Source organism: Choloepus didactylus, chromosome 7, assembly GCF_015220235.1.
Source record: "Choloepus didactylus isolate mChoDid1 chromosome 7, mChoDid1.pri, whole genome shotgun sequence".
Lineage (NCBI taxonomy): Eukaryota > Metazoa > Chordata > Mammalia > Pilosa > Megalonychidae > Choloepus > Choloepus didactylus.
Genome location: NC_051313.1, coordinates 31,164,523 through 31,176,581, shown reverse-complemented (window position 1 = coordinate 31,176,581; position 12,059 = coordinate 31,164,523). Strand labels below are relative to the sequence as shown.

Genomic DNA, 12,059 nt, shown 5'->3' with positions numbered 1-12,059 from the left:
TGCCTCTGCTGGGCTCCCCTAACTTCTGACCTCTGGTAACATGACTCCTTCCTGTCCCTCTTTGGCTCCCAGGGAGAGAGTAACATGCTAATCTCTGCATTGCCTCACCATCCCTGTCTCCCCTTTGACCTATTCAAACATTTACCTTTGTAGCCTGTGCTTCATAAACCTTGTGTGGGCTCTATTTCCTGATGGAAATGCTCTGTGAGCCTATTTCCTTACCTGTATAAAGGGGATAATAATAGCAATGGCATTATATTGTTGTGAAGATTAATTAAAGTAATATATATGTTCATTTTATATTCCGTATATATATTCAATATATATTCAGTTCATTTGATTTGTATACAAAGTGCCTGACATATAGTAAACACTCAATCAATATTAGCTGATATTATTATTTTCAGTATCTTCAGTTTAAATCTCTTTACTGAATGAGGATAACAGTGACCAAATTCTATCTTTAGTGATAGATAACATCTTTAAAATAAAGAAATGATTATACACATACTTTGTGAATGTAGTTATTCCAGCCATTATGTAGTTGTCAGTCAAAAAATAAGTCAGGTCATTTGTTTGATCATGTTGATCAATTGTTTGAAAACCCTATGTGGTCAGTAAGTTGGTACTTCATATGCTTGGCTAAAGTCCATTAACCAGCTAGTGTTTATCCAAGGACAGCAAATCAACAAACTGCAGCAAAACTGCGTTCCTGCTTCCAATTTAACGATGTGTCCATTTGGCTGATAATGCATTGCTCACAAAAGAACTTATTAGCACATAAAAACATTGGATGACCTAGCAAAGTGATGATGTATATATTTCCTACACCCCACCCCATCCCCAGTTTTAATTCCTGGAGTTTTTTAATTACATGTAGGATGTTTACACTTGAAGCATCCTGAAGTAGTCTGGTTAGTAGAGTTGGAAGCCTACTGTGTATCTAATTTCTTAATCCGTTTCACTCACCAATTGTACTTGTAAAGTCACACCTCTTTTCTGAGGCCCCCAAATTGTATATCCAACTCCCTACTGGAGGTACCCCTTGGATGACACATAGGATCTAAAACTTGATGTATTCAAAATGGAAATTTTTATTTCCCCCTGAAAAGCTGTCCTCCCTTAGTCCTTTCCATGTCAGTAAATGTTGCCTGAATTCATCTAGTTTTTAAACCAGCCAGACCCATGGGTATCCCTGACACCTTCTGTCCCCACCACCTGCACCCAGCCATCAACAAGACTTATTGTGTCTTCACAGACGTTCCTTCTCCACAGCCTTTTCCAGCAAAGCCGCCAGCACCCTTTCATGGCCTATGAGACTACACTCCCAACTGGTTTCCTTCCCATCCCTTCTCCACAGAGTAGACATAGTCATCTTTTTACAATGTAGATCCAATTATGTTAGTCACCTTCTTCACACACCTCAATGCATTGCTTGTTGCAGCTGGAATAAACTACACATTTCTTTCCAAGACCCACAAGACCCTAACATAATCCATCCCCTCCTAATTTTCCAGCTTCATCTCTTGTCACTGCTGACTCTGCAGCAGCTCCTGAAACTCACCAGGCTCTGTCGCTTCTCAGGGTCTTTTCATTTGCAGCTTCCTCTGCCTAAAACATTCTTTCACTGTCTCCTCCATGGCAATCTCCTCTTGGTTCTCCAGTGTTTGAGGTAAATATCACCACCACAAAGAAGCCTCACCTGGCCATCCTTGTCATTCTCTGTTAAAGAACCCCTTTTCTTCCTTGATAGCCCTAACATCCATCTGCTGTTGTTTAACTCTAAGCTTCTTGTCTATCCCGTTTTCCATTGTATTCCTAGTCCATGCCATAGCACAGTGCCTGCAGCATAGTCAGCACTCAATGAATAAATGAGTGAATACAAAACGTCAGAGCCCACAGGTGAGAGTCAGTGGTGGCCTGGGTAAGGTGAGGAAAGGGGAGGACTCTGGAATTTTTTAAAGCTCATTCATGGTATACTGCAAATCATTGATGCCCTCATGTAAAAGGCTTTGGCATCTGTGCTGTGTTCGGATCAAGTTTGATTATGTTTACTGGATTAATTTAAGGATAGATCTTGTCCCTATTCTGTTAATCCTAGGTTCCTTAAAGGACTACCAAATTAATTTTTATATCTTTTTGTGTATTCATCGTAAGTTATTTTAGTATTGCATTTTTAGTCTCTTGGTTATAAGGAAAATGAATTATAAGTAGCATGAAATCCAAGTACAGGAAAATTGACCATTTTTAAAGTCTTAAAACTTCTGAAGGAGAATCAAAAACCCATATGTTACTATGACAGAATATGCACATGAGGACTTTTACATTACTAGAATCAGGAAAGTGATTATTCCATTTTCCGATTAGGCCACCTCAACCACACTAGAGGGGGCTGTTGTACTGAGATTCCTTATTTAACATTCAAAATAATTTTTTATATAGAGTTGACGTGGCTTTCCTTAAACTCAGGATCAGAAACTTACTAGAATGATGATTTATACCCTTAGATACTTTTCATATGGACAAACCAAGTTTCTCTTTGGAGGAACCACTTGTCTTCATAGTCAGATGGTGTGGATTTCAAGTACTCATTCATTTCTCCAAAATTCACAGACTTCAGATGAAGCAGCCTGTCCAAGGCCTACACCAGACAAGGATTCCCTTGAAAAAGTTACTTTTATTATATTATAATGCCCAAAGATCCACTGAATTGTATTATTTATGCCTATTCTCTGCCTTATTCTTTCCAGGTTGAGAAATGAACACTATTTTTTCTACATTTGCCCTGTATGGACATCTGGGGAGAGATGAACAAAGACTAGATTTAGCTAGAAACTCCTGCTTGGAAGCCTACAAAATTGAGTCCTCATGGAATTAGTTGTGTATCTAGATTTAACTATATGGAGAGAGACAGAATTATAGAAAATGGGAGGTTGGCCATGTAGCTCTTTAAAGGCATATTTCTCTTTTTACCTTTTCTTTTCTCTTCCGCAAAACCTGACAATTCTTTGATGGTCTACAAAGCATTTCCTTAACTACTATTTATGAAACAGCAGAGCCCACATGTGAGATGAAAGGGTGGGAGACGGGGTGGGGCAGGGGCAGGATTCAAGGATCTGGGAGAAAATGACAGATTCTCTTATGCTTGGAGCAATGAAGTGGCCTTTCCCAGGTCACACGGTTAGGATTCCAGTTCAGATATTCTGACTCCAAGTCCAGCTCTCTTTTCCATGTAAGCCCTTCCATTTTAAGAAGTCTGTAGTTATTCATCCTAAGGAGCCATGTGTGATACCAAGCAGTTTTGTTTGTTTTGTGCAAATAGGAAACTAAGTAATGAAAAATGTTTAAAATGCATGGATATCAAAAGTTGATTAAGGTATAATTGAGAATAGAATTCAGAAGTCTTGGCCCAGTATTCAGAGCAGAGCCACTAAGAGGCACTCCTTCCCAACAGAAGTGGATATCAGCTACATAGTGAGAAGCAGAAAGTTCATTTTGCACACACAAATTTCTCTTTTTTATCATATGTTTTAGCTAAGTATTGCCCAATAATGAACATGGGTGGAAAACTACCTTTTGTGAATGATAGATGGTGTACTCCGTTCTCCTTTTGCCCACCACGGATACTAAAGATACCCTGGAGGAGGCTCTTATGTCACCCTCTCTTTGCTCTCCCCCAGGACTGCTGTATGTTGGCTTTAGTGCTTGCATGTTTGGTCTGTACAGCTTCATGCCAATCGTCATAAAGAAAACCAGCGCTACTTCTGTCAACCTCTCTCTGCTCACAGCTGATCTGTACAGCCTATTCTGCGGATTGTTCCTCTTCCACTACAAGGTAAGTTGAGTCGATGCTCCTTTGTGAAGATGGTGCTTGGTAGGAAATAATGCATATAGGTAGGGACAATGCGACGCTGCTCTGCTGACCCCATGTGTTGGGTATTCACATTTCAACCATGAGACAGAGGCAACATTTTGGTGCAAGAGATGAGTAACTGCAGATATTTGATAGTGAAAGATTAGAATCAGCCATAGAGAAAAGGGTTTTTGAATTATGGGGAACAGATTTTTAGACACCATTCAGCCCAGCCCAGAAGCTATACTTTTGTCATCCGAAAGCTGGGAAGATTTGTAACATTCTCCAAACTACAACCACAAAATGAATTCTGTCAAAGGCATTAGCAGAGCATGTTCTCTTTGGAGGAAAGACAGTTGCTGCAGTTTCTGCTTTGCAGATATTTCTATAACAATTATGAATGGAAAATGTTATTGCATTAGAAATAGTTTATTTACTAAAAAATTGGAGTTTGAGTAAAGGAATGCAAAAAGATATTGTGAAGTATTAGCAGTTAGTATGTTACCCCAGAAGAAAGGAAGAAACCCTGCAGTCCAAACATGGTGGTTTCTTGGACAGCAAGACTCTACCCTTGTCCTTACCCAAGGCAGGCACGACTGATTGATTATGGTACACTGAGGTACACTATTTTCCTTAACATAGCACTCACTGCAACCATTAACAATCAATTAGAATTGGTATGTGAGAAGAGACCCATATGCCATTTCTTAACTAGGCCCATAGGATCAAGGTGGACCTCCACCCAAGTGGAGCAGGCCAAATATAGAACATCCAAGCAGATGAGACCAAGTGGGACAAGCAAAAGAAAAAGAGGCAGTCAAAAATACACTGCTCTAGCAACTTCTAGCAAAGCACTTCACCAGTTAACATTACCATCACACCTGTGTGGCCAACTAATGGGACACTTCAACAAGATGAAACTGGGGTGGGAGTTTCCTGGAGAAACATGGAACTGAAAGAATATGTACTTGAGATGACCAGAGGCAAAGCAGCTGGAGTGAATGATCAAAGTTATTGTTGAGAGAAGCCAAAGTCGTAGCCAACAAAAAGACTGGGAAGGGCAGTCAAGAATAGAAAAGAGGCTGGCAAACAAAGTTAATAGCTGGGAGGACCAGGAGAAGATCTGAAAGACTGGAGACGTTCAGAAGGTTGCTATGACTGCAGACAGGGATAAAATGCTTAGGCCCCTATTTTATGTGGAGCCCTTTTGCCCAGTACATTGGCAAAAATGACAGCTTAAAGAAATTGTTCAGTTCTGGACAATAGTTATACATTGACATTTGTTGTGTCTATATAATGTAATCTCTGCTTCCTCATAGGGTAAAAGCTTGAGACTATAATATAGTGTTTCTCTCATGCTGTTCCTGCCCACTGTGCTAAGGTAGTGGGAGCACTATCTGCGCTAAAGATCCCCTGCCACGCACCCCAGTTATTTTCCAGAACACTGGGACCACCTTCCATTCATTCATGGCTGTGGTCTTATCACTTCAATGCAGTGGCCACCATTTTTCGTCCCTTCTCTTTGACTAAACATCCACATCCAGTCCATTCCTTAGTGTGAGATCTGTTTTTAGCAGTAGATTCTGTAATTGGCTTCATCCGCTCCTGAACTAGAAGAATCACTTTAAGCTTCCTTAAGGCAAGATGACTGAAACCCACTGCTTTGACTGAGGCCAATGGTCAACTTCTTGGTGTTCAGACTAGGCAGTCCAGATAGCAGTGTCCCTTAGAGTGGCAACTCTGAAAGGCTGGTTTCACTGGTGGGGGGTGGTGAGGGGGGGCAGTGGGGGTTGCTACACACACAGATCCCTGCACCACACCACAGAGCCACTGAACCAGAATATTGGGGAAGGGTCTGGGGGAATCTGTATTAATAACAGCCTCCCCCTGTGAAACTGATGCTCTCTAAATTTTGAGAGCCACTATTTTTGAGAGGGGTCCCTGAACAGTGACCTTTCCTATTTGAGGCTCTCTCTCTCTCTCTCTCTCTCTCTCTCTCACACACACACACACACACACACACACACATATTTCCACTGATTTTTGGTTAGACCTGGGTTCTCCACTTTTATAAGCATCAGGGATTGAGAAGGCTGCCAAACCAAGTAAATTCTAATTCTCCCCCAAATCCATCTTCTCCACCCATCATTTCCATGTTGCTAACATAAGTCACCTAAGATAAATAACTTTACTGCAGAAAAAACTGTAGTAAAAACTCATTATGCCATCAGGAGTGAAGTCATGTATTCAAAATATTAAATTCTTGAATTCGCCAACTTAGAGGTATAATGGATGTTTTCTTTTCTTAGAGCATTGTGATTTTTTTACTGTGCATGAATGTCTGGTTGTTATTTAAAACATAAATTTTCTTAAGGCAGGGATTGGTCCACCACAATAAAACACTAATTGAAATTGACTCCTATTATCTTTTTTAATTAAACTTTTTGTAACTGTAAATTCAAGTGCAGTTTTAAGAAATAATACAGAGAGATCCCATGTGCCCTTGGCCTCGTTTCTGCCAATGGTAACATCTTGTCAAACTATAGTACAACAGAAGCAGGCTGTTGACATTGATTCAGTAAAGATCCAGAACATTTGCATCACAAAGATGACTCATGTTGCCCTTTTATAGCCACATCTAATTGCCTCCCACACACCCACCTCCCAATCCCTGGCAACCACTAATTTGTTCTCCATTTCTATAAATTTGTCATTTCAAGAATGTTATGTAAATGGAATTATACGGTATGCAACCTTTAGGGATTGACTTTTTTCACTCAGCATAATTCTCTGGAGACTCATCCAAGTAGTTGGGTATATCAATAGATAGTTCCTTTTTATTGTTGAGTAATATTCTATGGTATGAATGGACCAGTTTGTTTAATCATTCACCCACTGAAGGATATCTGGGTGTTCCCAGTTTTGGGCTATTCCAAATAAAGCTGTGTGAACATTTGCGTACATGTTTTCTGTGAACATTGGCTTTTATTTCTCTGGGAAAAATACCCAAGTACAATCACTGGGTCTTAGGGTGTTTGCATTTTTTTGGTAAGAAACTGACCAAACACTGTTTTCCAGAGTGGTCTAGCATCATTTATTCCAAATACATACATACTTATTGTGGGAAAGTCAGAAAACACAGATAAGTGATAGTAAACATTGGTGCCGTTTTACAGTGCACATGTATTTTAATAAAAAAGAAATAACACTGTGCATACTGTTTTGTTACATTCTTAATTTAAGTTTACCCTGTACATTCTCCACCTATTTTAATATTTATTAGTGGCTATCAGTGCTGGCCACAAGTTACAATCATCTGGAGAGAAGATGCAGCACAGCTGTGTCCAGGTGCAGCTCTCAGAGATTCTGTTACTGATTTGTCTGGAAAATCCCTGGGCATCACTATTTTTACAAGTGTCTCCAGGGGATTCATTATATACCCTAATATAGAGCCAGAGTTGAAAATGACTAATCTAAACAATTATTTTTTGTGAATGAATAGTCTTCCACGGAATGGTTAGACTTGAATGTATTATATCCAGGGCTTCCCAACCACAGCACTATTGACATTTTAGACTGGCTGTTCTCTGTTACAGAGGCTGTCCTGTGCATTGCAGGATGTTTAGCAGCAGCCCGGTAGCATCCCACCAGTAGTGACAATCACTAGGAAACATCAGCATTTAAAAAATAATGTTTATTGAACATTCTTTTATAATTATAAGAGTAATTGGTACTCAATGCAAAAATCTTCATAGATTTTTCAAAATTAAAAAATGGTCATGGTGTATATGTATGTGTTTGGGGTAGATGGGAGAAGAAGCTGGTTATATATATCTTCCTTGGAGAAATGTCTACTCAGATCCTTTGCCTATTTTAATTGAGTTATTTGAATTTTTATTGTTCAGTTGTAAGAGTTCTTTATAAATTCTGGATATTAGACCATTATCAGATATATAACTTGCAAATATTTTTCCCATTCTATGGGTTTTTTTTTTGTTGTTTTTTTTTTTCACTTTCTTGATAGTGTCCTTGAAGCACAAATGTTCTAATTTTGACAAAGTCTATTTGGTTATACTTTCGTCAGCATGAAGGGAATCAAGTAAGTCCCATCACTGTCATTGATGGCAAGACTCAGTGGTTGCTCTCTAAGGCCCCTCCTGTGCAGGGCTGCTAGTAAGGACTGCTGATTGCCTTGCATTGTCTGCGCTCAGGGGAGTGGTTGAAAGTCTCAGGCCAAGGAAGAGATGCTTCAATTCACATGAGGATGTCTTTCACTAAACAAAGAGTGTAGTGTGGAAGAAGGTTTAAAACAGTGATTCTCAGTCTTTGGCTGCACATTGTAACTACCTGAAGACTTTTTAAAAATACTGATGCTTGAGTCCCATTGTCCTTGATTCTGAATAAAGTGGTCTGGAGTACAGCCTGGGCATTAGATTTTTTAAGGCTCCCAGGTAATTCCAGCGTGTAGCCAGGGCTGAGAGGCACAGGACAAGGCTTGCTTTATATCGCTGCAAGCAGGTGAAACTAGAACCAAAGAGTGAAGGTTCTAAGATTATTGCAAAACGTAAAGAAGCATTATTAACAGTTAATCCACTGAAAGTGGGATACTTGTCTCGGGAATGGTTCAAGCAGAGACTGGACAAGAATCAGAGGGGAATAATGTGAAAGTGTGATTTCACACTTCAGTCCTGGGAATTGGACCTCAGAGACCTGATTTGGTTTTACTACGATCCACAGTTATGGTTTATTCTTGCACTTCTTCATAATGTCTTTACTCAAAAACCCTTTTGGTCTGATAGTAAAGACACATGAGTTGACAGGAGAGGGCTATTTTTGCACAGGTATTGCTTCCCCAGCCAGAACTAAATGACTAAATGAAAATCTGCTGCCCAATATTGATTATTTGCTTTTTTCTCGCTTTCCATCCTCAGAAAAAATCTGTCCTTTTCCTGCCCATCAGTCCAATTTCTGCAGCTTTCCTGCATCCAGAGCTGACCGCTGTGCTGCAGGACAGTGAAGCCCACGACCCTGGCAGGCAAACGACCTCATTCTCAATCAGGCTCTCTAGATTGCATATGTTCTCGCAAACTTTAATTTTACAAGACTTGTGAGGAGTGGTTATATATTTCTGTTATTACCAAAGAGCGTTATTGAGTGGAGAGCCATAAATCTACAGCAATCCCTAGGATGTACAGGAAATGAGCTTTACTTGACCTCAGAGCCCCGCCCCCCCTCCTCAAAACCGAACCCGGGGGAGATTTACATGGAAGCTTTTCAATTTGATGGTGTGTTGGCTTTCAAGGTCAGAGCTTGATCTATTATGAACTCTATCACCTTAGATTTATTGTTCAAACAAGGACACCTTTGAAATTGAAAGGGTATTAGTTTCCCATTACTGCTGTAACAAAGTACCACAGACTTAGTGGCTAAAACAACCCAAATTTATTATCTTACAGTTACCGGAGATCAGAAATCTCTCTGGGCTAAAATAAAGTGTCAGCAGGGCATAGGTGCTTCTGGGGGCTTGAGGGAAGAATCTGTTTCCTTGCTCTTTCCAGCTTTTAATGGCCAACTACATCCTTGACTGATGGTCCTTCCTCCAGCTGACTCTTACACCTGCTTTCCTCTTATAAGGACCCTTGTAGTTTCCTTGGCTCACCTGGGTAATCTCACCATCTAAACTTAATCACATCTGCAACGTCCCTCTTACCATGTAAGGTGACAGACTCACAGGTTCTGGGGATTAGGACTTGGATGTCTTTGGGCACCATTTTTCTGCCTACCATGGCAGGGGAGGATATTAACATTTATGCCAGGATGACAAGAGTGAACTGGCTCTAAGCTGGGACATGCAGACATGCTGTTCAGAAGCCATGTCTGGGCAATGAAGACAGCACATTCTCCCCTGCAGACACTCCATGTTCTGTTTGTTGGATCTCCCAGCTGATTTTTTTTAATTCATTTTTGTTGAGATATATTCACATACCATGCAGTCACACAAAGCATACATTCAGTTGTTCACAGTACCATTATATAGTTGTGCATTCATCACCAAAGTTAATTTTTGAACATTTTCATTACCACACACACAAAAATAATAAGAATAAAAATTAAAGTGAAAAAGAACAATTAAAGTAAAAAAGAACACTGGGTGCTTTTTTTTTTGCCCCCATTTTTCTACTCATCCATCCATAAACTGGATAACGGGGAGTGTGGTCCATATGGCTTTCCCAATCACATTGTCACCCCTCATAAGCTACATTTTTATACAATCGTCTTGAAGATTCATGGATTCTGGTTTGTAGTTTGACAGTTTCAGGTATTTACCGCTAGCTATTCCAATTCATTAGAACCTAAAAAGGGTTGTCTAAAGTGTGCGTAAGAGTGCCCACCAGACTGACCTCTCGGCTCCTTTTGGAATCTCTCTGCCATTGTAGCTTATTTCATTTCCTTTCACATCCCCCTTTTGGTCAAGAAGATGTTCTCCATCCCACGATGCCGGGTCTAGATCCTCCCCAGGAGTCATATACCATGTTGGCAGGGAGATTTACACCCCTGGGTATCTCCCAACTGATTTTTAAAGCTGTTCCAGGGGGCTGATATATGTGATTTTAATAAAGAAAGTGCTAAGTCACGTGGGGAGAGAATGAATTGCAGGGAAGACCACTGAAGTATCTATTGTGAGAAGTGTGCATTAAGGCAATATGGTGTGACAGAAAGAGCATGGAGTTCTAAGTTACACGGGCCCGATTTAAATTATGTCTTCTGTTTACTCTTCAAGTACTTTGGACCGGTTGTTTATTCTCTTCAAGCTTCAAAGTGATGAGTCTCACCTTAGGCAGATGTTGCAGGGAATAAAGATAATGCATATAGTAAGCACACAGCAAGAACTGAGTATTAGTTCTTCCCCATCACTTCTTCCTTCTGGAAGAGATGCTAACATGTTCTGTTTTTACTACTCAATAATCTAAGGGCACATACAGTTTTTTTTTATTCCATATACTAAAAATTTATTATATTAATTTTTTGGCCAGCAGGAAAATGCAGTGGGTGTTTTGTTTTTTTGTTTTTTTTTTTTTTCTAAATATGACTAGCAATAATACATTTCATTTGTTAAATGTATGGTTCAGGATTAGTAATCCCTATTTCATTCCATTTTTTACTATTAATCCTACTGTAAGATTTGCAACTATGTGTAACCCTTAAAAATTTTGTGAGTTCTAACTTTTTCCTTGTTTAAAAAGGCAAAACTGAGGTCTCATGTATAACAATTTTGAAAATATTTTATCAGTCATTTTCAACTGAATTCCTTGGCTCCTTTGTTGCTTACAATAGAATTATTAGGTGATAACCAGAAATACAAAACATTCAAGAGCTGTTAAAATAAAATACTCATAAATTCTTTCACCATAGGCCATCGTGTACTGAACATTCTTCAGGAAAATAGCAGCCAATGTTGAATATGCAAGATATTACCTTCCACCCTACATTTTAAATAGAAGACACTGCACACATTTTATCATTACCTTTTTGCTACAGAATTGCCATAATTGTTAAGATTGAGAATAATTTCATAAGAAGAGTTTGTTTCTGTAGCTTTATCAAAATAAACTAAAAATTGATAGAGAAAAATGACCATTATTAAGTTTTTTCCAAGTCCCCTTCAAACTCTTCACTTAGATCATTAGCTTATATGGTTTCCTACCCTGAACAGTGAAACCTGGGGTAGTCCTGTTTGAAGAGTAGTATTTTGGGAAGGTAAAGGCTCCATGAAGCTGTATTCTTACATCAGGAAAATGTTTTTATCATCCAAAATATTCACAACTAAGACAAGAGGGATTTCAAAATCATTTATCCAAGAAAGCTGCTCCAAGAGTTCTAGGTAACGATTCATGTGAAATTTCTAGGATTTCATCTGAAACTTTTCATTAGAAAACATTCTGCTTGCTTCAGTCTAATCTTTATAACAGATAACACTTTTTATAATTGCTGTGAATAATTTCTGAAAAACAATCAGAAAACTTTCTTATATGCTCAGTTGCCTGCAACCCAGTTTACACCCTATGAGGACAGGCAAAGAGTCCCATGACCCACCCTGACCCTTCCCTTCACCCGCATGCACCATTTTTTCTTACTGGTTTTTGTTGTGAGAACATTGGCAGGAAACATTTAGTAGCTCTGGACATGGGGTTAATTTAATAATATA

General features: G+C 39.3%; 1 protein-coding gene across 1 annotated transcript in view; it reads left to right on the top strand.

Moving 5' to 3' along the window:
- SLC35F1 (solute carrier family 35 member F1) overlaps window positions 1-12,059 on the top strand; it is a 469,647-nt gene that overhangs the window by 436,682 nt on the left and 20,906 nt on the right. Inside the window, exon 7 of the mRNA XM_037844150.1 lies at window positions 3,681-3,835. Coding sequence (XP_037700078.1) covers window positions 3,681-3,835 — 155 coding nt within the window. The remainder of the gene's footprint in view (window positions 1-3,680; window positions 3,836-12,059) is intronic.